The sequence below is a fragment of the Geotrypetes seraphini genome, chromosome 2 (genome assembly GCF_902459505.1).
Source record: "Geotrypetes seraphini chromosome 2, aGeoSer1.1, whole genome shotgun sequence".
In the NCBI taxonomy this organism is placed as follows: Eukaryota; Metazoa; Chordata; class Amphibia; order Gymnophiona; family Dermophiidae; genus Geotrypetes; species Geotrypetes seraphini.
In genome coordinates this window covers 432887557-432915105 of record NC_047085.1, presented here as the reverse complement: position 1 = coordinate 432915105, position 27549 = coordinate 432887557, and the positions used below count along the sequence as shown (strand labels likewise).

The 27549-nt window shown below is 43.6% G+C and overlaps 1 protein-coding gene across 5 annotated transcripts in view; it reads left to right on the top strand.

Annotated features, from left to right (window-relative positions):
• Positions 1-27134, top strand: part of NSUN6 (NOP2/Sun RNA methyltransferase 6) — an 86740-nt gene extending 59606 nt beyond the window's left edge. For all 5 annotated transcript variants that reach the window (XM_033931303.1, XM_033931302.1, XM_033931304.1 and 2 more), the window contains exons 9-12: positions 8594-8738; positions 18913-19070; positions 23953-24078; positions 26886-27134. In XM_033931303.1, the coding sequence (XP_033787194.1) occupies positions 8594-8738; positions 18913-19070; positions 23953-24078; positions 26886-27089 (633 nt within the window). In that variant the 3' untranslated portion in view covers positions 27090-27134. The remainder of the gene's footprint in view (positions 1-8593; positions 8739-18912; positions 19071-23952; positions 24079-26885) is intronic.
• Positions 27135-27549: the final 415 nt, after the last annotated feature.

Sequence of the window (27549 nt, the reverse complement as noted above, 5' to 3'; positions counted from 1 at the left end):
TTAGCAGATGCTTCTTTTACCTCCAATATTATAGTCGTACGTCCCCTTTGCTGCAGAATCTCCAAGCTATGAAGATAAACAGTTCCCATTATGAGTTCAAACCTCTGTCTTAGGTTGTATAGGCCATCATCTGGGCGGGGATCCCAGTATGCTTATATCTTACCCGTCGTTGAGCGAATGAACAGTGCATAAGGGATGCAGGAAGCTTTTTCAAGAGGTTCAAGTATAAAGGTAGCACGATGTCCTACCTTTATACCTGAACCTGAACCTGAAAACCTAACACTTTGAAGCTGTGTCATTTAGACCCTGAATCTCACAAATTTCCACATTTTTCTGATCTCCAGTAGGAGGTGCTCTATCTGTAAAACTGATTCTGGCCCCTGTATCAATCAAAATTAATTTATCCTGACCCTCTATGGAAGTATTAACATTGGGGCGGCCGCAAGTGTCCAAAATCAAAGGTGCCACATACCTCAAGCTGAATTCTGAGTCTGACTTCTTTCCCTTATCCTGCGTCTCCAAAAGTGAGTCCACAGGTAAGCGAAAGGAGTCTGGCTGGGCTGTGAAGGCCTGAGTCACCTTGGCATTCGGACACAGAGAGTCAGGACATCCCTATGGACTAGCACTGTTTTTCCTGGCTGTCAAATCACTTTTTACCCTGTCCAATTCTATCTGCATTGTGTGACGATCCTGTTCCCATTTCATTTTCTCTTTTTGTAATGCTTCTGTCTGTGCTCTGAGCTCATGGAAAGGAATGTAAGTGGAGGCATTTCTGTAACTACCTCTGACATGACCTCTATTTCCTGTGTGTGGTGTGTTCTTGTATTGGGGTGCTCCCTCAGCACGCCACCTTCTAGCTTCTGAGACTGAAATAATTTGAGCTGGCTGGGTCTTCCACACAGACCCAATCCTGAGCAGTAAAGTTTCAAAAGGCGTAGTTTTAGGGTCCTCCGAGAACAACAGAAGGTGTTTAGTAATCTCGGGAGATAATAATTCTAATAGGAATTCTTTATGTTCTTTCTAACCATAATCTGAGGAAATGGGCCAGTGTTCATGTTCGTTAAGTACCGCGTTGATTACCCACACTCTATATGCAAATTGCTCTGGTGTATCACTTGGCAGGGGTGAAAGAGTTCTAAGTACTTGCAAAGAGGTGCAGCGAAATAGTTGTTCGATGCCCATCTTTACCAATTGGTATGGATGAACAAGAGATCCAAATTTATAATAATGTGGACCCAGGGCTAGGTGCATAAGCTTATCAAAATCTGAATTGTTCCTTTTGTATTTCCCTAGACCCCAGTGAATCAGTATGTCAATAGCCCATTTGCACCATTCATTTATGTTAAAAGGCATAGGGCCCACTTTCTCCACTATTCTTTCAATGTCACTGTCCTTCATATGTCCCTGCAGCACTACTGTTACTGGAGCTGTGTCACTTATAGGGGTACTATTGGTATTGCTCTGGCCTGGTAATGAATTTTCCTCACTTTCGTTTGTCGGTTCTTCTTCCTGTTCTACATCTGTAGCTAGTTTACCCTTTCTCTGACCTGCTACCAAAATGGTTTTCTGACTACATGGATTATATGGTGATGGTGGCACAGGTGCAGACGGCAGAATCTGTAAGGAGACAGCATTAGCCTGTCCCTTTGAGGCACATTTTGACTTTAAATACTTTAATTCTGCCTTGGCCTCTTCTAATTGTTCATTTACAGTTAAAAAGGAATTTGTGGCCTGAACAATTTGGGTTCTTAGCATGGATATATTAATTTGTGCCTCATCTAAGTCTTTGGATAGCTGATGGCACTGAGTATTCAAGTCAGTATTATCTTGTCTTAGGCTAATAAGTCCTCTACATAAGCCCTGAATGAAAAGGCATTTGCGTTTATCTGTTTTCTTTCTAAACTCCTGAGAATGAGAAACCATTTGTTTCTGAATATCGTGCCATGTGTGTTCTGGAAAATTACCCTCATATGGACCCCCTTTCTTGTCAAAATATTTGTGTACAATATCTGTGAGTTCTTGAAAATCAAAAGGGTTCATATTTGAGGCTGCAGAAGTCTGCCTTGGTTCGTGGGCCTTGCTCATATATTTCATGAGAGAGAATGGGTTTCTAAATGTCCCTGTCTGTGTGTAGCCTTTGAGATTGAAATGTTCCCACTTATGAAGGAGGGAGACTTTAGTTAATAGGTAGAAAATTGAGGTAAAGCGTGTTAGGCAAGAGTCATTGGCATAAATAATACACTTATGCCTACACTTGCCCCCACTGGTTACTACCTGAAATTTACAGGCAGAAGTTTAGCAGGAAAAAATATAAGAAGTCTGTTAGAAGAGCAGAGGTGTCAGCTGCCAGTTCCAGTCCAGTGTGCACTGGGCCTTTCACCAGGGCAGAGACTGACAAGAAATAGAATTAAAAGCACAAGGTAAGCAAAGTAAAAGTTATACAGATGTGGCGTGTCTTAATTGAGTGACTGTTTTCACTTTGAACCCTGCTTTTCTTCAGAGCAGCTCAAATATTCTTACATGCAACAACCTAGCAAGCATATAATAGCAAATCATACAATGCAAACTGGCACAGGTAAACTACAAAGACTTTTGATAGTAAAATCTCACCAAATATAAAACCCAAAATATTACTGAAACTTTTCACAATTGTGTCATCCAGTCTAAAACAATTTAAGGGTTCCAAAAGGACTTTTGATTTCTATCTCACTCTGTCTATCAATCAAAAATAGAAATAAAATCTCACCAAGTATAAAACCCCACAATATTACTGGAACTTTTCAACAGTGTGTCATCCAGTCTAATGTACAATCAATCTAAGGGTTTCCCAAGGGCTTTTGATTCTATCTCACTCTTATACATAAAAAAAAATTGAATTATACTTACCCAAATCATTGGGAAGGACCGAGACAAAGCCCCCAAAATGTCAGTTTCAGTTTGTGACCCCCCCCCCCCCAATATTAGGTGGTAGGGGTTAAGTGAAATGCGCACTGACAGATGCCAGGTCCCAGGTTCAGTTCCCTCACAGATGACTCACCAGAAAGTAGAATAAAGAAGGCATAGCCAGAGGTGTTTGCATAAAGAATATATTATAGAAATAGTCTTACAGAAAAGCAATATTTATAATCATTACAATTAAGCATTATAATTAAATAGAAAGCATAACAGTTTCCCTGCCTTACAGAGTTCAGAGGCAAAGAGGGACATAGAAGCTTGCAGTTCTAGGAAGAGCCAGAGAGAGAGAAAAGGGGGATGATCTAAGCTTCGTGTTCCATAGATAAAGGGAAGGATAGACAGAGAGAGGGAGAGCCAAGACAGAACCAGAGTGCCAAGCAAAGAGCCAAGAGATAGCTAGATAGAAAGAGAGATAGAGAGGGCCAAGACCCCTCTCCTGATAGCTTGATAGAAAAAGAGATACATTGATAGAGCAGAGAGCAGGCTTTTATACCTTGGAATCTTATTCTGAATAAAGAAATTATTGTATCTTCCAGTATCTTTCTGTTTAGAACTTGCAAACTGTTTGAGACAATGGTCAATTTAATTGACAAAGGAGAGTGTGATATCTGCAAGCATGGTGATGGGATTAGCCTCTGGCTTCTTTGTCCCATTCAAGCAGGCCATTGTCCTAAGCACCCTCTTAATCAGACATTAACACCTTTTAGCTAGTCATGATTCAATCAGGGAAACTTAAAACATATCAGGGATACTTAACACAGTTTCCCTGCCTTACAGAGTCTATCTGCATTCCCATGCCAGAGTCAGATTGATATAATTTCCCATAGGCCTCTAGGCTGACACAGTGTTGTTTGCAGATCCAAAGGAGTTCATTGTAATCTTTATACTATTATTATTTATACTAATATACTTTATACTATTATTATTTATAATCTTTATAATAATATTCCAGGCAATCATAATCTACTTTTAAAAAAATTTCACACCACACTGATCTTTATCATCTGACATGACATGGTGATTTGAAAGCTGTATTAGGGATGATTGAAGACTACTGAATAAAACCACATTAGTCACAGATCAGTCTCACAGCTATTGCAATAAGAAATAAAAATAGCGCTGGCGTTTCTTTCTTTAGATTGCTCAACTACATGACACATCAACATCCAGTCAGCATTTTCTATTTTGTTATTGTTTCAATGTACAGTGCAGCGTACATCCAGCAGCGTTATAGAAATGATTAGAACTGATAGTAGTTATAAATTGGACAGAGATCACAGTAAAATTGCACAGATACCATACATTAAACCAAACATATGAAATCCATTTTAAACCAGCCATAGGCTTGCATAGACAAAAATACCAAACCAGCAAATTGGACTCATCTCTCTTGTATTGCAAAAAGAGTTCTAGTGCAATGTGTCTAGTGGTCCTGAATGCTAGGGTTTTGCATCTGAACCCGCAAGTTGCATGCTGAATGCTGTCAATTATCTTTTGAACTCCTGACTCCTTCCCAGGAAGCTGCTCCTACACCCTCAGTTTTTTTTTCTGAAAGCAAGTTGCTCAGAAGTGTTTCTGCTCTGTGGTTTTATTATTTTCAGGTATTTTTTCTAAGTGCCCTAAGGCTCCCACTTTTGGGACTGCTGCCTAGAAGAAAACGCAGACTCGTGCTGTGGATGTCTGCTGATAGCAGGATCAGCCCTTGGGCCATCTTGCTAGCCATCCTGTTTTTGTATTTTTTGAGCTCAGGGGCCATCCCCTGTGTAGCTGCTCGCATTCCTGGTTTATCAGGTGCTTGAGCGCAGGCTGTTTGGCTCCTTCCCGGCTTGGCTGGGATTAACTGTGGGCCAGCTCCATGGTCCTCTCCCCCTTTGTGGCACGAGTTTTTTCAGGGTTGATGCTCATTTCAACCTCAGTCTGACAGGCAGTCCAAAGACCAAGTTTGTTCAGCGAACCTGTGAGGCAGAGATCTTCTCCATTTATCCCAGCTGCATTCCTCTGATCAGTGGGGGGGGTTGTCACTAAAATTGAAATTTAAAGGTTTCTGCAGCCAGAGCCAAGGTCCCCCACCTCTAAAACAACTTTCCCTGCAATTTTTGTACTTCAGGGAAGTCCCCATCGGCCATTTTTGATGCGATTTTACTGGCAGCAGCCATCTTGGATTTCAAACCATCTTTTCTAAAGCCTCCATCTGGCTCAAAACCCCTCGATTTTGCTTAAAATCAACAGGGATGGACCCCTCAGGTCTAGCTGCCCCTATATAATACCAGGTTTGTATTGGATTGCTGGCCGAAGAGCGTCCATATCCCATATGCGATGTGAGCCTTGGGCTCAGCCTCCTCTAAGTCCTCCAAGACTGGGGATCCACAGGAGGCACATTCCCTTTCCAGAGCCCTTCGAAGGTGCATTGGCCAACTGCAGATGCGTGGTGGTTGTGGACCCCAGGAGGACCAGCAGGGGCAGTGTTGCCAGTTGGGTGGGTTTCTCATCAAATTGGGCTAGTTTTCAAGCCCCGTGGAGGGAAATAAAGGGCTTTGGCGGGTGGCAGGTTTGGGGGCTAGTTTTTGTTGGAATTGAGCTTATTTAGGGTGGTTTTGCTAGCCTAGTGGTACCATCGGTTCTCCTTTCTGCAATGCTGGCAAACTTCCTGATTTTCTTTCATTGGTTCTGTTGTAGCACAACGGGCTAATCACAAATGACCTTAGGGGCTCTGAGGTTGTTTGTGATTAGTCCATTGTGCCTTCTGAACCAATGAAAATTCAGTAAGTGGTGAGTGAGCCAATGATGACCAGACCAGAACTACAATGCACTGGAGCATGACAGAGGGCAGGAGGAGGTGAGAGGAAGCAGCGTTCCTGCCCTCTATGATGTCACTTCCTCTTTCTTCAGGTGGGACCATTCTGGAGGGAAAGCTGCAGAGCCAGTGAAATAGGCATCACTTCACAGAGAGACAGTAGGAGATGCTAGCTGGGGTGTGATGGGGTGATAAATGCTGGCTAAGGAGGGATAGCAAAGAGTGTAAGAAATGCTGGCTGGAAGGGAACAGGGATGAGAGAAATGCTGGCTGGGAGGGGGGTCCAGACATAAGAGAGAGGGATGAGTGAGAGATGCAGACTTGATGGGTAAAGGAGATAGGCTACCTCAGAGGTGGAATATCCAACACACCAAGAGGCACAGAAACATAGAGAAGATATTCTAGATGGGGACTGAGTGTAAATAAAGGGACACTGCAGTAATGTTGGGCACAGAGAGGGACAGACATGGAGAAGAATACTTGATGGGGAGAGAGAATTGAGACGGGGACATAAAAGGACTGCTAGACACAGGAACATTGCTTGAAAAGGGGTGATTCTAACAGAGGGATGATGAATGCAAGGAATGGAGAGGGACACGAGAGAGAGAAGCTCAGGATAGAGACGTGGGGGGGGGAGATGCTGGACAGGCTGATGGGGACAAAATGTAAAATAGACAGGTGATCCTGGAAAGACAGTTTAAAAAAACAAAGAAAAGCAGAAAAGAGACTCTGGGATCTAAGTGAATGGAAAAATAAATTGCAAAAGATAGAAAAGTGGGGGAGATTTTCCAAGATGGCATCGTTTGTGTGATAGCTTCCCAGCTTAACACGGAGAGAGTTGCAAACAACTTTACCTTTTCAGCCAAAATGCCTCATACAAAACGTAAAGGAAATGTCCGCGCCGAACTCTCTGAGGCAAGGACTTCTTCCCCAATGCAGCACTCCATTTGGGAGTTTACTATCGCCTCTGGGATCCATGATGTTGCCGGAGTGCTGTCTACTGTTTCCTCAGCAGGAGGCGAAGCCAAGGACTTGGACCTGGAGACATCTCTTTCACCTCCACTTGCTGTACCACCACTGTATCCTGCTCCTTTCGTGGAAGAGCCAGGGGATCCCTGTGGAAATACTTTCATGGGAGAAACCCCATTTTGAGGGGCAGATGCCGTGGGAACTTCAAAGAAGCAGAGATAGCTGGGAGTTTCTGTTGAAGCTACTCCACAGCAGCTGAAAACACTGACGGTGACTCTGGAGAACATTTGGCAAGCTCTCCAGACACTAAATGGAACAGTCAGCTAGTCTTCAAACAACATTTCTCGACTTGTGAGTACTGTTGATGCTCTTGGTAAAAAAAATAGACGATATATAAGAGGATTTTTCTTCTGAAATGAAACAAGTGAAAGCTAATGTGGGAACAGCTTCAAAACCTGACTACAGTGGAACCTTGGTTTACGAGCATAATTCATTCCAGATGTATGCTCTTAAACCAAATTGCTCGTATAACAAAGCGAGTTTCCCCATAGGAATGAATGGAAACTTGCTTGATACGTTCCCCCCCATCGAGGCCCCCGGCGCTGCTCCGTTCCCCCCCCTCGAGGCCACAGGCGCTGCTCCATACACCCCCCCAACAATCCGACATCCCCCCTGTGATCCGGCACCACCACCCCCGCTCGTGTTGCCCCTCCTGCCCCCCCCAGGCGATCCTCCATCCCCCGCCGAGCACCCAAATAACATCCCTTACCCCAATTTGGCACCAGCACCAACGCACAGGACATGACGGTGCCGGTGCCCGAAGATCCTCCCTCTGGGCTGGGCTGGACTGAGCATCAGAGATCCTCCCTCTTGGCTGGGCTGGGCTGGGCCTTGAGCATTTGCGCATGCTCATGGCCTTCTGGTCTTGCTCTCTCTGAGATTCTCAGATTCTCAACTCAGTCCTGGAGTACCCAATTGCCAGTCAGGTTTTTAGAATATCCATAATGAATATGCATAAACTTGATTTGCATACACTGCCTCCATTATATGCAAATTTATTTCATGTATATTCATTGTGGATATCCTGGAATATCTCCCCTATTGCACTGGAAATTCTGTTATTATTTTCAATTTTTATATTAATTTAGGCTAAGTGGGAGGGTTTCATTTTTATAGTGACTGTTCTCGGAAGGGGGGATTTGCTTCCTGGGGAGAGTATTTATAATACCTCATAACTAATGATGGTGCTTTTCATAACCGGGCAAACTGAAATTTAGCAGTGCACTTGATTACCCTGGAGGACACCGCAATTGACCTGCCATAGTGCTTAGTTTACTTTTGTGCTAGCTCTTTAAAAGGTGGCTGAATGCACACCATTCCATGATCGTATTAATGGGGGGAGGGGGAGTGAGGAAAGGGATTTTGACAAATTTGATATTGATAACTGGTCTTGCACTCTTAACAGGCAAGGGCTGGCACTCGTTGCACTTTTACGTACTGTTAATGACCACAAGCAGCCAAAGTAGGGATAGGGATAGGGATTGGGACTTGTATACCGCCTTTTTGTAGTTATACAACCACACTCAAAGCAACAGGTACTTCAAGCAATTTCCCTATCTGTCCCGGTGGGCTCACAATCTATATAATGCAACTGAGGCAGTGGAGGATTAAGTGACTTGCTCATGATCACAGGGAGCAACACGGGGTTTGAACTCACAACCTCAGGGTGATGAGGCTGTAGCTCTAACCACTATGCTTTTCCTGTGTATAGTACCTCTGCTTTTTTGATGCCTAGGTTTTTTAAGTCGCTACTTTATGTTGTATTTTTCAAATTACAAAGTCTAAAATCTTAGTGTCTGTCTTTTTTTCCACCAGGGAGAAGTAATAGCAATGGACAAGATTTCCAGCAAAGTAGAAAAAATTAAGCACAGTGCTAATCTTTTGAAGCTAAGCTGCATTAAAGCAATCTGCTATGATGGCACTAAAGCACTTGCATATGACAGGGTAGAAGGTAATCAAGGTAAAGACATTTAATTTCATTTATTAAATTTATCTATTATCCTAGACAGTATATTTTTTTCTAGCAAAAAAGTACCAGTATTCAAATGGCAGACTGCCCTTTAGGAGTGGGGTGATCACTGAAGGAGCTATCCCACAATATTCCAATGTCTTGTAACCAGTCATAGAATTTATGAAAAGGCAGCACTGGCATGCAGAGCCTGGGGACAATAGGTGAATTTTAGCATGCAAAAGAAAAAGTGCCATTATTCAGTACCCCTGAATATCCCTGGAAAAAAATCCCTAGTCCTAGAAATGAAAATACAGATATAAGCCCAATATCTAACATAAACCACACTATATAAAATATCCTAACACAATACATATATAAGTATATTGTAAAAACATTATGGAGCATTATAATCCATAATTGGAAAAACAGGGCTCAACAAATCCTGGGAACCAGATTGCCGTGGCATCTAGACCTTGGACTTCAGCACTTAGGATATATTCCCCTCCCAAAACGGGTAGTTTTGTACACTGGATTAGCCAACCAAAATATATTGGAACGAGTGGAATCAAAATCAAATTTCAAGTTTAATATATATTTGATTAATCACTTATCTTTTTTTACTAAGCGATGTACAATATAAAATGGTAAAAACAACAAAAATTAACATCAACCACTAGCTATTTGGAAAAATAATTCAACCATAATTAAAGTGCAAAAACTAGATTTCAATACTCAGAAAAATGAAGAAAAAAGACCTCCATTAAAAATGCTCATAACCTCTGCACACACTTTGGAACTTATATCAACTATATAAAATAAATGTCATCCATATCCAAAGGCTTAATAATAACACCAAAAATAAAAAATACCATATTTTTTTCTCCATAAGATGTACTTTTTCCCCCCAAAAAAGTGGGTGGAACAAAGAGTGCATTCTATGGAGCGAATACCCATACCAACCAACACCCCCCCTCCCCGTTATCTTAGATGAGGGTTTTCGCCCGCCGCTGCAAGTATTAAAAGGGAAAGGTCAAGCGGGTGCAGCGATTGCACGCTGCTGACCTAGAAGCCTTACCCCCAACATCAGAGGCAAGGTTTCTGGACCGGCAGCCATAAACTCTTAACCAAGATGAAAGATGACAAAAACTGTTTTGGATAAGCAGTATTACATGTGGTCACATTCTGTGGCTGTGAATATGAATAACAGAGCATCTAATATATTACTGTGTTACATCTCTATAGGTGTAATGCTAAATGCCATTTCATATATAGAACAGAATTTATATGCAGGAATAACAATTGTCTAGATTACATGTGGGTAAAAGTATGTGCATGGAAGTCTGTATGGACAGAAGTTTACCGAAACTCAATAAATTTTGGAACTGGGGTTGGGGAAATACTAGCATTTTAAAACACACTTGTAAAATAAACCAAGAAATTTAGGTATATAGTGAATAGCTGGTATCGGGTAACTTTCAAATGGAAAGGTTGCACATGTTTTCCATTTGAAAATTGATGTGACTTAATGTGTGCATGTATATTTACTTCTCAATGTACTTGGTCTTTTTTAAAATTGTCCTCCCTGTTAACGTGTTTGAATTTGGCAGTAGGTACTTTTTATTTGAAATATCATAAAGTACAATTCTTGTTTAAGTTTGTGACATTATACTGAAATGCTGTATATTTCATACACACATACCGTATATACTCGAATATAAATGTATCTGAATATAAACTGAGGTAATCTTTTTTTCCCCCCAAGAAGGGGGCGGAAAGGTTGACTCGAATATAAACTGAACTCTTGATAGTCTCACAAGGTTACTATGGGAACTCGTGTCAGCCATTTGAGTAGTAAGACTGCCTGGAGCAGGAGCATAGGAGGATCGCTCTTGCCCTGGCTTATCACTGGACCAGCAGGGCTTAAGGTAACATGGAGGGGCATTTTCAAAACATACGTCTAAGTCTGATTTGGACATATGGCGCTGGATGTCCAAAGTCGGTAGTAAGAAAATGCCCTTTTTCGAAAGGCAAACCACCATATGTCTAGAAATATATATATATATATATATATATATATATATAATAAAATGCTAGCCCGCGCATGCGCACTCGCGAAAACCGTGTTCCCTGATCCCTTTTCTGTCGGGATGTGGCCGCACGAGTGCGCATTGTAACCCGCACTCTCAGGGCAATGTGTCCAGGACTGCGGGAACAAGGATTATGCCCTTGTGAGCCGCGGAAGGCTCCACAAGGAAGGAAAAAGCAAACCATTTTAGAATAAGGATTTTGCCCACAAGTTAGGTAAGTTTTCTTGAAAACCAGGACTGGATTTATTTAAGTTGCCAAACAGTAAAACCAAAATGAAAAACAAACTTTTGTCAAGATTTTTACCAAACAATCCAGTCTTCTCAAAAAAACAAAACTCAATTTCAATATCATACACAATAAAGTTTCAAATTCGAATAGCAAAAGGGCTCTGTATTTATCAATGAGCCTCAGCTTCAAAGTTCTTTCAAAAAGAAAAACTAACAAAAAGAAAACAGTCTCTTCCCTTTGATAGTACACTTGGACTACTATCAGTGACACAGCACTGCACTCCTTCAGCAATGTAAATTATGCTGACCAGGTGGTGTGCTCCACGTGTTGTAATATCGCTACAAAATAGAGCCCTCTATCCCACCTCAAAACGTGGGGCTAAATCCCCCTTTAGGCAGTTTCCTTACTTGACTTGGAGAAACACACTTCCATGGGTTGACTTTCTGATTGAACCTCTGTGCCTGGTTCTAATTCCAATTCCATGGCTTGTGGAACTTCAGAGAGGTCAGGAGTCATCTCAGTCCCAGCTTCAACAATCTCCATGCATTCTGGTGTTTGTTGGTCCTGCAGAGCTCTTAGTGCTGAGCTAGGCTGTAGAGAGTTGCGCGGGGACAGAAATCCCACCCGTCCCCGCCAAAATCCCACCCGTCCCCACCCGTCCCCGTGAGGAATCCCTCCGTCCCCGTGAGGAATCCCCTCCGTCCCCACCCGTCCCCGCGAGGAATCCCCTCCGTCACCATCCTTCCCTATAAACTTCAGAAATAGTTATTTTATTTAATTATGCTACTGAATTAAAGGCTCTGGTAGAGACCCATTTACAAATAAGCAAAGAGACTTTATTAATTTGGAAATATTAATTGGGAAGAATACATACTTTGTAAATGGGTTTCTACCAGAACCTGTAATGTAAATATAAAATATAAATACTCAGCTGATGAGAACCCACAAACTGTCAGCTGAGGACTTCCTTTGCAGTTGGCCGGGGGTCCCTTTTGCCAAGCTTGGCAGGCAGCAGTAGCGTCCCTGAGTCACAGATGCTGGCACCTCAGTGGCTCATGGATGCTGCCAGCGACTGCTGCGCTTGGTGGAGGGGAGTTCTGGCCATCTCTAGAGGAGGTCCTCTGCTGGCGGTGCTTGGGGATCCCCACCAGTCACAGCAAGGGTCAACAAGTACTTCAACACTGTAGAAATAAAACCAGAAATGCATTTCCTTTTCTTTTGAACACAAAACAAAGACATCTGCCATATACATTTCACAAAGCTAACATATTTTAGTCAATAAATTCCGTTTTTTACCTTCGTTGTCTGGAGACTTATTTTTCCATAAAGTTGGTCCCAGTTTCTTTTTTCCGCTTTCCCATCTTCTGTAAATTCTTCTGTTGCTGTCCATTGGTTCCCCCTACCATGGTCCAGCATTTATCTCTTTCTCATCTTTCGTGCCTGCCCACCAGCCCCATGCCCAACATTTCTCCTTCTATCACCCCTCTCCAACACTATGCCACATCTCTCCCTCCATTCCCTTCACCACTGTCCAATATTCCTCCCTCTTGCATCCCTTTCAATCTGTCCCATTGTTCCCTTGCCACATTTCTCACTCTCATCTTTTTCTTCCCTATCACATTCTGTACCTTCCTCCCTACGACCAAAAATTCTCCTCTTTCTTCCATTTGCCATGTGTGTGCCGTGAGGGAGGTCTGGTGCCCCAGAGTAAGAGCAGGGGTGCCCACACTTTATGGGCTTGCGAGCTACTTTATAATGACTAAGTCAAAATGATCTATCAACAATAAAATTAAAAAAAAACACAAAGCACAATGAAAGGCAGAGAAAATGTTAATTATTCATATTCCGGTTTTTTCAAAGAGGTCACGGCAGATGACTATGCAATGTCACCTCGGTAACAAAATACAAAAATAGACAAATACACCCCCTCCCTTTTTACTAAACCACAATAGTAGGTTTTAGCACAGGGAGTTACGCTGAATGCCTCGCGCTGCTCTCAATGCTCATAGGCTCCCTGCGCTAAAAAACGATATTGCGGTTTAGTAAAAGGGAGCCATAGTGCAAAATATAGACAGCAGATATAAATTCTCAAAACAGACACATTTTGATCACTAAATTGAAAATAAAATCATTTTTCCTACCTTTGCTGTTTGGTGATTTCATGAGTCTCTGGTTGCACTTTCTTCTTCTGACTGTGCATCCAATCTTTCTTCCTTTCTTTCAGCCTCCTGTATGTTTCCTCTCCTTCAGACCTCATTCTCTCCCCCAACTTTTTCTTTCTGTCTCCCTGTTCCCCCTTCTTTCTGTCTCCCTGAATGCCCCCTTTCTTTCTTTCTCCGTGCCCTCCCCCAAGCCACTCGGTTTGCTGCCACCGCCATCGGGGAATAGCCCCCAAGCCACCGCTGTCCCAAGCTTTCCCTGCAGAAGCGTCGCGCTGACCAGCATTCCGCTCCCTGACGTCAATTCTGACGTAGGAGAGGAAGTTCCGAGCCAACAAGGCATTTCTCCTCATTCTATCCAGCCTGAGCCCCATCTCTCCTTGATCCAGCATTTCCCTTCTGTGTTTGTCAGAATTACCATTCCACCTATTTTCCAGCATCACCCTTCTTTGTGTCCATCTCACCTATATCCCTATCTCACCACTTTTTCAGAATCTTCATTTGTCTCTGTCCTTGTCTTTACCCCATGTTCACCATTTGCCCTTTCAATGTCTTTATCTCCCCCCCACACACTTTTTCAGCATTACTTATATGTCTCTATTTCACCTCCTCTTCATGTCCCCTCTGTATCTCTATCCTTATTTAGTAGGTCCTGCTTACTCTTTCTCTTCTTTGTGTCACTATCTCCATTTTCAGCTTTCCCCCCTTTTCCTTTGTTACTGCACCCGGTAGCCAGAATCTTTCCACCCTCCCTCCACTCCGGCCCAGCCCAGTATGAAATATTTCTTTTTGTTTCCCTCCCCTCTCTCTCTCTCTCTTCTCCTCCCTCACCCACGAGTCCTGCATCTGGCCCTCTCCCTTCTACCTACACCTGGCAACACCCCCCTGCTCCGCGGCTCTCTTCAGCAACTCGTCAGCAGCGGTGATCAAGACAAGCTGCCGACATCGAGGCCTTCCCTCTACGAGCCCCGCCTTTGTGGAAAAAGGAAGTTGAAACAAGCGGGACTCGCAAAGGGTAGGCCCCGACATCAGAAGCTTGTGTCGATCGCTGCTGCTGAGTTGCCGAAGAGAGCCGCGGAGCAGGGGGTGTGGCCGGAAGCAGGTAGAAGGGAGAGGGAGATAGGAAGGCTGTAGAAGCTCCGGAGCATGACACCGACCCCGGCCAGGATGATTTCTTTTTCAGGCGTGCAGCTTACAAGTCCGGCGTCGCGGCGGGAAATAGCCATGCTGAGCTCAGCACGTACACAGATGAAAGCCTTGTTTGCTGATTGGTCCGGCGGCACGGCGGGGCGGGGCTGCCGGACCAATCAGCAAGCAAGGCTTTCATCTGTGTACGTGCTGAGCTCACTGCTCAGCATGGCTATTTCCCGCCGCGACGCCGGACTTGTAAGCTGCACGCCTGCATCGCCAGAATTTAGGTAGGCTGTTTTCATCCCCGTGGGAGTCCCGTGGGTCAGGGGGCATCCCCGTGGGAGTCCCGTGGGCCAGGGGGCGTCCCCTTGGGAGTCCCGTGGGCCAGGGGGGAACCCCGTTCCCGTGCAGACCTCTACTAGGCTGCCAGTACTTTTCTTGAGACTGTTCTGTACCTCTCCAATTCTCCCTCTGCCTTTCCAACTGCTCAGACCTGAGATTAAGGAACTTGCAGCCCCGCCCAACCTTCCCAGGTGCAAAGCATTTCCGGTCACAAGACTTGGGAAGGTGAGGGGGAGGGGAAGTCTGAAGCTCAACCCCCAAGCTCCCTCTGTTGGTCTCAGTGAAAATAGCAGGCGAAAAGTGAAACTGCTCTTTAGCTTGAGCAGAATGGGCACTAACTGCTCAAGGCATAGGCCTTATACTAGGGCCAATCCTAGCAGGCCTACCTCGCATACCACAGCATGCGCGCATATTACCTCACAACAGCCTCCCTACTCTCCACCAAGGCGGCGAGCTCTGACACCAACAGCAGCGCCACTGCGATCGGGAAAGCACAGCACAGCCGGCGACTCCCCCCTCCCCCCCTCACTCACTGCCAAAACCACCACCTCCTCCTTCTCGCCGGCTCACCCGCTTTTAAATGAAGAGAACGCTGGCTTTGCTGTCTTCTGTCCACTGCGGGCCGCCCTCTCTGACTACTTCCTCTTTCCGCTAGGGTTGGCCGCAGTGGATAGAAGACGCCATAGCCAGCGGCTGTAACCGCCGATATCCGTTCCTCCAGCGGAGGGAGGGGGGGGTGTCTGGGAGGAGAGGGATCGCGGTCACTCAGCGCCCCCACCGAGGAGCCTAGCAACTTTCCGCTGCCGGGACCCGACTCATTTGCCACCCCCCCTCTTCCCTTGCCGCAGGCCCGACTGGCGATTTAAGCAGCGTGTCCAGCAGTCTTCACACGCTGCTTCGGGCCCTTCTACTGCCCTGATTTGCTCCGGACGTGCCAGAATAAATCAGGGCAGTAGAAGCACCCGAAGCAGCATGTGAAGACTGCTTCACATGCTGCTTGAATCGCCATGTGTAGACGGGCCTGCGGGAAGGGAAGGGGGGGGGCAGCAAAGGACTCGGGCCCGCCTTTGTAGTCGCGAATGTGGGAAGGGAAAGGAGGTAGAGGAAACGCTAATGCAGGCACAGGGAACTGGTGTGGGGGGAGGGAAATGGAAGGGGGAGGGAATGCTACTTTGGACAGACAGACAGAGGGAAGAAGGGAGATAAAGAAAAGAAGAAAGACATGGGCAGGTGCACAGGGAACTGGTGTGGGGGGAGGGAAATGGAGGGGTAGGGAATGCTGCTTCGGACAGCAGGAGGAAGGGAGAAAGAAAAGAAGACACAGGGGCAGGTGCACAGGGAACTGGTGTGGGGGAAGGGAAATGGAGGGGGAGGGAATGCTGCTTCGAACAGACAGACAGAGGGAGGAAGGGAGACAGAAAGAAAAGAAGAAAGACACAGGGGCAGGGAGATATACAGAAAGACAAACAGACAAAGGGGGCCAGGGACAGAGACAGACAGAAAGAAAGACAGCAGGAGTCGTGTCAGGAGGGGTGTGGGATGCGGCAGAAGGAACTTTTCCAATGGGTGCAACTGGGCGACTGTCGGGAACCTCTGATCAGGGGCAGAGCAAGGTAAGTGTATCATAGGGATAAGAAGGAGGAGGGTGGGAGAAAAAGGAAGGGACGCCTACTGCTGGACAGGGGGAGAAGGAAAGAGGTGCTGATGGACAGGGGGGAGGTAAAACAAAGGGAGAAGGGCTGCTGCTGCATAAGGAGAGCAGTGAAGGGGTGGTGGTGGACACAGGGGAGGTAAAAGGAAGGGAGAATGGACATGGCGAGCAGGCAAGGGGTGGTGATGGACAGCCAAGGAAAAAGAAAGACAGAAAGAAAGAAAGTGGTTAAGGAGACAGAGAGAAAGAAATAAAGAGAGACACACACACACATATATTCTAGAACCCGTTAATGTAACAGGCTATAAGACTAGTATATATATATATATATATATATATATATATATATATATATATATATATATATATATATATATATATATATATATATATATTTTGAAAATCACTATCTGGGGTTCAGAAAGTCAGGGCATCTATCTTTATACAATATTTTTGAACAAAATTTTGTCCAAGTCCCAAATGCCCAGAACAAGAGCATTTGGACATAGGAGGGGCCAGTCCTGTAATGGACTGGCCACCCAGACATGACAACAGAGTAGTGGGGCACCTTAGAGGGCACTGCTGTGAACTTCACAAAAAGGGTGCCAAATAACCATCTCACCAGAACTCCCTTATAGGTTATGGTGAGCCCCTCAAAACCCACTATACCCACCTGTCTACAACCCCAATAGCCCTTATGGCTGCAAGTGGCCACCTATAAGACAATATAGTACAATTTTGGTGGGCTCACACTTTCCACCATAGATATAGTAGTTAGAGTGGCTTATGGGCCTGAGTCCTCCTCTATATATCCTCACTAGCCCACCAACACCTGTGTGCAGCTCTACTAGGATGCCCCATACCAGATGCTTCTATTTTAGAGATAGGTATGTACCTTTTTGTTTTTATTTTTGTGTGGTGGAAGGGGGTCAGTGAGCACTGGGGGAGTGTGGGGGTATCTCACCTTGATGTGTGCAGTGGTCATCTGGTCAGTTTGGGCATCTTTGTGGCACTTAGACCCTTCTAAAGCAGGTCTAGTTCAAAACATATAAGTTCCATAAGGATGTCTTGCAAATTGTTTGATTATCGCTGCAAGACGTCCAAGATTATCGCCCTTGACACTGCCCAGAGCACGCCCATAACACACCTCCACCATGCCCATCTTGTATTCTGAACATACAGAGGCTAGAATACCTTGCTAGACATACAAAAAGACAATTTTGATTATCGGCACTAGGACGACCAAGTGGTGATTTAGGATGCTTTTTGGACATGTTTTTTTGATTATGGGCCCCATAGTAAATGACAGCAGATAAGGACCTGAACGGTCCGTCTAGTCTGCCCATAGTTACATGCATTATAAATTCATAATTAAATTAATTTGTCATTCTTTTTTCTTTGATATTGCTGGGCCATAGACTGTAAAGTCTGCCTGATACTATCCTTAGGTCCCAACATCTGGACTTGCCATCAAAGCTAATTCCAGCCCATTCAACCATCTCGTCGCTTGAGGATATATATCTTAAAGTCTGCCCTGCAATGTCCTCATTTTCCAAGTTACTGGAGTTCCCATCAATATCCTCTCTAGCCCATAGAAACATAGAAACATAGAAGATGATGGCAGAAAAGGGCTACAGCCCATCAAGTCTGCCCACTCTGCTTACCCACCGTATACCGAATTGCCATATATGGTACAGAGACCATGCAAGTCTGCCAAGTATCGGCCTTAGCTCTTCAATGTATACTCTTCATTTTCTAATTGGAGATCTCCTGTGTTTATCCCATGCTTAATTGAATTCCATCACAGTTTTCATCTCTACCACCTCCCTCGGAAGGACATTCCAGACATCCTCTCCATGAAAAAGAATTTCCTAACATGACTCCTAAGTCTACTTCCCTGCAACCTCAATTTACATCCTCGATCCAGTTCTCGAGATGGGTCCATGTCCATTTTATCATTCCCTCTGGAAGAAATTCCCCATCCCCTATTTGTCTTAATTAGATTGTAAGCTCTATTTAGCAGAGATCGTGTCTTAGATGTTTAATGTACAGTGCTGTGTACATTTAGCAGCGCTATAGAAATGATAAGTAGTAGTAGTAAGAGTTGAATATAAACCGAGACCCCCCATTTTGGGGCCTTTGTTTGGCCCCAAAATCTAGGTTTATATTGAAGTATATACGGTACAGTATTTCATCAGCTTCACGTGTTCTCACTGTCATCTTGAAAATGGATTCATGAGTATTCCTAACCATGCTTTCCACTCATGCAACTAAGGATTTTTATTTCTACATTTTAATGCCAGGGCATACACTTTTACACAACTGTAGTTGTAGGCTTGTTCAGCAGAGTTATGATTTATGATGATTATTGCTTAATCTCGCCTGCTTCTGAGTAGGCATAAATGTGGCTTCAACTTAAGCACAATTTCTGTCACTTTACCCTACTATTTTACAAAGACACACAGGTTCCTTGACCTCTCAATCTTGGCAGCTTGTTATAAAATTACCCTCCACATGCTTAGTTATTCTGTTTTCAAGATGAACCACATAAATATTGTTGATTAATTTTCATTTTTAATTCCAGCTGCTACAGAAAGCCCTCCATTCCTCCCAGAGTCCTTTGATAGAATCCTTCTTGATGCTCCTTGTAGTGGAATGGGGCAGAGACCATGCATGTCTTGTGCATGGACTTTAAAGGAAGTGACCTCTTACCCACCATTGCAGCGTAAACTCTTCTCTGTGGTAGGTGTGATGTCATAAGCAGCATGATTAACAAACCATTTGCCTCACAACCAAGTTATTGCAACAGACTGAAATTACTAAGGATTTTTTTTAACTGCCCAGCAGATTTCTTCTGTTCCTTCAGTATTCTAGTGTAGTTAAAATTATCCTGTTTTGACCAGCTAGCTGGAGTGGGTAGAGGGGCTTTGCCTTACTTTATATCCCTTTCCAATTCCTAGCACTGTGCAAAGGGCTGTATAATACAGCCCTGAAGGTATTGCCATTGCTGCTGTGAATATTATCTCCACAACCAGTTTGGAAAGCAGAATACCGCTCCTGGAATTGAACCAAGGTCCTCTGTATAACAGTGCACAGATTTTCACTTATCCATACAGACTGATCCTTGTTAAGGGAGTTTTACTTCTAAGGGGGTTCTATCTACTAACACATGGTGTCATGTATGCAGTAAATGCTACCTGTTTCACAGAATCCCTATTATTGACCTCCTAAACATAATGATTAATGCTGATGCAGCCACAGTTAGTGTTATTTGGGTCAGTGCAAGATTCTTACCACAGGAAATATGGGGAGAGTGGGGAGCAGAATTTGGGTCCCTTCACAAAGTGAGAGGAAAGTCTCTCTGCTTCCTCCAATTTTTCTAGAAGTCTTGGATGACCTTTTTGTTGCCTAATACCTGAATATTTGGTCCTGATATCTGTGTATAGCCCAGTCAAATATTTGAGTATAGCAGGCCAGTGGCAGCCAGAGTTTAAAAAACTGACTGCTGCAGGCTCAGTGTTTAACCAGTAGTGTAGCCATCCTTGCAATTTAAGGGGGGCCTCAGGTGAACTAGAGGGGTAGCATATTCCTCTGCTGTCCCACACAGATGCGCTCACTGTACCTTTGCTGGGAAGGATGCTGAGCCCCACCAGCCAAATTACTATAGTGCCACCACTCCCTGTTGTTCCTTTTCTACTCCAAGCATGCTAGAATTTCTTGTTCATGCTCAGAGCAGGAAGGAAACAGTGGGGAGCAGTGACACTGTAGTTGTTTGACGGTGTTTGGCATCCTTGCAAGCAAGGTGTAAAGGGGTGCTAGAGTTCGGGAGAAGGTCGGAGCCCAATGTGTATGTGGGAGTGGTGGGGGGGGCTAATGGGCAGGCCCCCAACCCCCCTGTGGGTACGCCCCTGGTATTGACCTATATATTATTTCAATTTTGGAAATTGCACCACATTCCATTTGTCTAAGGAACCATAACTAATTTACCTGGTTGATCCTGCCAATAACATATATTTGTCTCAAAGATTAAGTCATTCAAATATAAGTATACATGACTGGCTTAGTGAAACTGCATATGGCTCATTAAGGCCCCCTGCTGTGGTAAAAGCTCCAACATTCATAGAATTCCTATGAGCGTCAGAGTTTTTACCCCAGCGGCCGGCAATAAAAAACTCTAACACAGCTTGATTAAACGGGGGGAGCCCTAAATCAGTTATGGTTGCTTTGATCGCTCAGTTGGTTATCTGAAATATAAGCAATTGGCATGAACAGATAAGTGCTGATATAATAAAGTTTCTTTGCATTCATTGTTGTAAAAATTGTTTTTAAGTGATATATTTAGTGATGCACATGAAGAGTTTCTGGATAGATGATTATAATTTTGGAATGCAATAGAGGAATTCTCTATGGGGGGCATAATCAAACTAAACTAAACCTTAAGTTTGTATACCTCATCATCTCCACACTCGTAGAGCTCGGCACAGTTTACAGGGAATGGTATAGATAAGGAACTCCAATGAGGGATACAGGACAGTATAGAGACAGTTTAGAGGGACTTAATATAATAAAGGGGAGTAAATATTACATTTTTAAGAATAGCCAAGTTTTCAGATGTTTTCGGAAAAGTTGGAGGGTGCCCAGATTCCGAAGTGGGGTAGAAAGGTTATTCCAGAACTCTGTAATTCTGAAGGAGAGGGTTGTCCCTAGTTTTCCTGGATGGGATATGCCTTTTAATGAGGGGAAGGATAGTTTGAATTTTTGGGTGGATTTGGTGTTGTTAGGATTCCAGGAATTCCAAGATAGTGGGATGAGGGGAGGAAGGATGCCGTGTAGGATCTTGAAAGTTAGGCAAGCGCATTTAAAGTGGACCCTAGAGACTATTGGAAGCCTGTGAAGTTTGGACAGGAGTGGGGAGACATGGTCAAATTTACTTTTTGTGAAGATTAATTTAGCCGCGGTATTCTGAATCCGCTGAAGTCTTTGAAGGCTTTTCTTTGTTAGGCATAAGTAGATGGAATTACAATAGTCTAGTCTGGAAAGGATGATGGATTGTACGAGGACCGCAAAGTGTTGTTGATGGAAGCGAGATCTCGCTTTCCTCAGCATGTGAAGGCTGAAAAAGCATTTTTTTACCAAGGAGTTGAGGTGATCATGGAAGGATAGTGTAGAGTCAATGATGATGCTAGAGAACTCAAGCTGCAATGTGGTGCCAGAGGACAGTGGGATGAGGGTGGGTAGCTGATCTAATTTTGGGCCGAGCCAAAGTAATTTTGTTTTGGACTCGTTCAGTTTCTTTTGTACGGTGAGGGTCCAGGATTGGAGGTTTGTTATACATGAGGATATGTTCTCAGAGAGGTTAGTGAGGTTCGAGTCAGTCTCGAGGAGAACAAGGATGTCATCAGCATAGGTGTAAAGTGTTTCCAGGGGAGAAAGATGGAGGAGTTTCAGGGAGGACATACAGATGTTGAAGAGAATAGGGGATATAGGTGAGCCCTGCGAAACTCCACAAGTCGGTTTCCAAGGAGAGGATGAGGTGCCATTCATATTAATAGTGTAAGAGCGGGAGCGTAAGAATTTCGAGAACCAGTCTAGGACTGTAGAGTTAATGCCAATCTCAGAAAGTTGGAAAATAAGAATATCATGATAGACAACGTCAAATGCTGCACCATTGGACGTCCTAATAGCAGGGACATCCAAGTGCAGATTATCAAAACCAACTTTCTGGATGTGCAGCAGCACTTCTAAGCTGCTGTGTGTCCAGAGCTCAAAGGGGCGTGCAGCGATAATCAAAGCTTTCCTAGGGGGAACTTAGACACCGGCAGTTAGACTTGTTTTAGTTGCATCTAAGTGCCCCAAAGCTGCTCAAACTGACCAGATGACCACTGGAGGGATTAAGGCATGATACCCCCTTACTCCCCCAGTGGTCACTGACACCCTCCCACCACCCAGTGGTAGGGGGAGAAAAATCCAGCACTTTGAGGACTAACTATCAGTTGATCGCGGCAGAGGAATCGCCATCAGCTGAGCCGGTTTTGAGATTCCTACTGATTTACCAAAGGGGATTTCTCTGCCGCTATCGGACAAGGTAGGGGAGAGTCATTAAGGTGGGCAGACTGGATGGGCCGTGGCCCTTATCTGCCATCTATTTCTATGTTTCTATGTTTCTAAGGTAGTTTAGTATGTCTACAAAACTTACTTTTGTGCGTTTTTTCATGTGGACGTTTTTATTTTTGAAAATGGCCAAAAAAGGTAGACGTCCTAAGGACCAAAACTTTATGCCTAGGTCATTTTCAAAAATAAATGATAGACGTCTGGCAGCTTTGAAAATGGACATTTTTTCTCCTGGTTTTTTGGACGTCTTACCCAAAACGTCCAACCTTAGACTTATATGTCCTACCAAAAATGCCCCTACACATATTTAAAGCTAGTCTTTTGCCTCATATATGATTACCTCAGAACTTGAAAGAGATTTCTGTCCATTGATTAAACATCTTCTTAAAATGATATCGGAAATTTTTGTGATATTTATGGGATGTGTTTTTTTGAAGAATATTATATTTTATTACATGGACATTCCTAAGCTGACATAAATACATCCACATTACTTGCACAGCCTTGTTCAAAATTTGGACGTTTCAGTTTGTAAAATGGATGTTCATGGTAGATACACCAGGATTTCCATTTCACAGTATTTTAGAACAGACTATATGTCAGGAAATTCTGCTGTAAAATACATGAGATATGGACGTCCATATGTGATGTGCAGGTTTAAATGTCCTTTCTAAAATACCACTGTATCTTGTCAATGCACATAGATGTATGTCTGTATTTGACTACAAAATTTTATAAGAGCCCTTTTCCCCGCATATAAATGTGTTCTAAAATACATGTGAAATGGACATCCATCCACAGGAAATATTTTATAAAATTATTATCCCCCAGCGTACATAAGTCACTCGCATTCCCAGGAAAATACATGAACTTTTTAATATGGTTCACTGAGTCTGGGTTCTTCAATCATCAAGCTTTTCAGGCAAATGTGTCTAACAAGTTTTCTATTCTGAAAAGGGAGTAAAGTTGCTCCTTTAGTCTTACATTAAAAAACAAAGAAACCTGTAAATGAACCTTTAAGGAGAGTTTTAGAATGTGTCATAATCCACATCATACAAGAGACCCAACTAGTTTATGTCCTCCAGGCTAAAATCCAATTTGGTTTTCAAGATACCTTCCATTAGATATTCATGCAATTTAGCGGCATACATTTAGTCTAGGAATCAGGTTAATTTACAGCTTATGCTTTAAACAATTCTACTATATATATGTGGAACTGCCGTAATGTTTCTCAGTATAAGTGGCAGTTATGCTCTTTTTTAGTGGAACTAAAAGTGGTTTATTATTGAATTAGTTACAGTTGTATTGTAAATCATAGACTTTTACACAAAATGGAACCATATTCCTCCTTTAGAGAACTGTTTATTCTTCACATTTTTAAAAAACTGAGCCATAAACATTCTAGATGTTGGAAAACGATTTTTGAACAATGTATGTTTGTTTTACAAAGCAGGAAGAGAAAACCAAGGATATCTAAATTATAGGCCTTGCACTGTGTTTTTTTCTTCTACAGGCAGTAAAGCTTCTGAAACCAGGGGGCATATTGGTGTACAGTACATGCACAATAACCCTATCTGAAAATGAAGAACAGGTTGCCTGGGCACTGGCTACTTTTCCTTGCCTTCAACTTGAATCACAAGTGAGAATATCCTCTGTGTGCTAAGCCTACATTAAAATACATACATTTTTAACATTTAAGGCTAATTTTATAAAGTTGTGCCTATGTTTATAAACATAGGCACAACCTGCTTTATAAAATAAGGTACACACTTACTTTAAAATATGAGCATACGCTCAAAAGAATGTGCATATTTGTTTTAGTTTGGATGTAATCCGCCTTGAACCGCAAGGTAATGGCGGAATAGAAATCACTAATGTAATGTAATGTAATATTTGTAGGAGCTGGCACTAACTCCAGCTTGGGACTGGTGTAAATGCTGCCATGCACTTTGCAAGTATGCATAAAAGTTAATCTATATGCATAGCTACATACTCTGCCCAAATTCAGCCCCTGTGCATACCCATTTTAAAAATATACATGCACTTTCACACTAATAATCTTTTGTTGGAGGTCATTTATGCACATAAGTGGCCACTTACACATATAAATAATCAAAATATCAGTATTCACATGTGTTCATAACTCTTATAAAATGTCAAAATATCTATTTTTTCCAAATTAATGTAGTTTAGCATGTCCCAGTCAAATGTAGTAATCTCTGATGAGAAAGCTAAAGAAAAAAACTGAAAGGCATAATTAATCAACATGGGCAGTCATTAAGAAATGTCATTTTACTGTTAACCTCTGTTGTTAGTAGATGGATCTGATTGTATAAAATAGCACAAGTTAGCGGTGAAAACATGCCTTAATGATAGCCCACATTGACATATATGCCTCTTGGTTTCAAAAACCCATGCCACACTTCACTAAAGCCACCTCCTAGAACATTGATATTAGGGTAGATGTCATATTTTATGACAAAAAAAAAGCACACTGGACTTCCAAGAGAGCTCACAAATAAGGAAAAAAAATGTTACCAGGACTCTCTAAGGTCAAGCCAATTTTCTATCTCCCCAGGCAGCTGTTTCCATTCCCCACCTGTAACCCATCTATTTCCAGCCCTGTTCTGTAATATACAGTTAGCGGATGAATTAGCACCTGCTGTTGTGCTGGCATGGAAATGGTTACCATGGCTGTGCACTAAAGCATGTGCTTTTTTGGAGTTTCTCTTCCAAAGTTTTAACTTGTAAATTAGTATTCTGTGTTGAAGAAAAAAGTTGAGAGCATACCTTATGTATTGATTCAAGTCCACTCCAGATTGCTTCCATATCGATGACTTCAGGTCTTACTAGAGGAGGGGGGAAAGATATTCCAGGGATTACCCCATTAGCTCGCTGCTCCTCTGTCCCTGCTTCCTCACCAGCAACTGCTCCTCCGTTCTCCATTGTCGACTGCAAGAGAGTCGGCAAGCCGTGGAACACTTCCGGGGTCAGGGGTGAGTTCAGCAGCGTCAACGGGGAACTCGTCTCCGGCACCTCCTGCGCTGCCGACGGTGTCCCCAACATCCTCCCGGGCCGCGGAGGAGCTCCAGGACCCAAAGGGCTAAGCGAGATTTCGCTCTCCAAGACCGAGGTCTGCCCCCCTCGGTCAGCGGATCCAGCCTGTATGGCATACGCTGTGATTGCCACCTGTCTCGCCGTTGAAGTACCAGATGAGGCTGGAAGAACGCCTCTCTGTTTGCCTCTGCGCTTAGGCATAATTGAGGTAGGAAAATTTTAAATGAAATAAAATTCACCAAGCCAAGCAGGAGCAGCTTTCAAGGGTGACTCACTCTGTCGCCATCTTGGATCTCTCTCTCTGCATGTGCTAATTACTGTCCTTTACTTAAAAGGCCTCTTAGTGTAAGAAATCATAGGCCCAGATTCACTAACCTCCTTTGTGATCCGTGGCCATGTGTGTGTCTTCCCAGGCAACTGATCCACAACGTATCCTCATGCAAATCGCGGTGATCGGAGGCATGCCTCACACCGACCACATGGATTGCTGCAGAGTGATCCTGACGCATGTGCAGACCATCTTCTTTGCCTATAGATGGTCTGCGCATGCGCTTGCTCTCCGTAAACAAAGCACTTTTTTTTACTTTTACTTGCGAGCCTGTGGTTTTAACTCACGGGTTTAAAGCGGGGCTGCACTGCAGCGTGTTCTGGAACTGAACAGAACACGCCATAGTGCAGCCCCACCTTAAACCTGTTGGTTAAAACCACGTGCTCGCACTGCAGGAAAGGGCGACAGAGAGAAGGAGAGTCCCTTCCCTGCAGTGTGAGTCGGGAGAGTTGGAGAGGCAGAGAGCAGAGCAGTTTTTGGGGGAAGTATGGTTGGGATTTCAGGGAGCAGGGCGGTTTTACTTTTTCAGGGATGCAGGGCTGGGATTTCAGGGCGGCAAAGAGCAAGACAGTGGGCAAGGACGTGAGCGACCGGTCCTCAGCAGTCACTTCTTTTTGGATCGACCAGCCCAATCGGTGGTCTTTCTTTTTAGTGACTCACTGCCTTCCTGCTTTTTATGCCATTTCCCCTCATTTGCACATGCGAATCGGATCGGGAGGAAGGTTATTGAATTGGGTCGGGGTCACAAAGTGGTCAGGACACGATCGGTGGGCTTAATGAATCTAGTTCATAGTGGGTAGACTCAGTAGTAACGGAATATATGAGACCTTGTGTTAAGCACAGAGAATCCCAATTTTTGAAAAAGTGAAAGTAATGCCAGAGATTAAGAAGGTCTATGGCAATACACCAGGAATGAGATTAGGTAGGGCATAAGGACTCTGTTATCAACCTACATTCATACTTTCCTGCATATGGATATCATTGAATCCATTCTGAAATTATAGATTTCCTCATTAGCATACTTCATTTTATTGATGAATGTGCCTTCTCATTGTGTGCAGGAGCCACATATTGGAGGGGAAGGCATGATGGGAGCTGGATTGTCAACTGAACAGCTGAAACTAGTACAGAGGTTTGATCCATCTATTGCAACTTTGCATGGCGTGGATAGTAATCCTCCAAGATATCCTGGACTTGAAGATATGATTCGATTCGCAAATAAAGACAGTATAGGGTTTTTTATTGCAAAGTTTTCTAAAACATGATGATTGATGTGTCACTAAGGGAATAAAATAAAAGTGACAAAACCATGCAGCCAATTGGAGTGCTTGCTTTAGAAGCGGGTAGTCTGAGAATCAACGGAGAATCAAGAACCACAGATTAAAGAAAATCACATGAGGTGGGAATTATTTTATGTACAAAGTTTTCCCTTCTTTGCTTGCTTTGAGACTATGGCCCAGATTCTGTAACCGGCGCTGTGTTTGGCGGCCGCCGATCCTGTGTCAATCACGTGTCAGCACCGGGTACAGAATTGCGTCTCCAACAAAGGTAGGTACTAGAAATGTACTTATGTACTGCTGTAGGTATGATTCCCATTAAACCTATGGCCGCCAAAATTAGATTGGTATAATCTAGACAAAAAATGATTAATGTATATGTCAAGAAATGTGTCCAGATTAATTTGAATTGTAAACCTGACGCCTCAGCCCCACCACTCCACCGCAA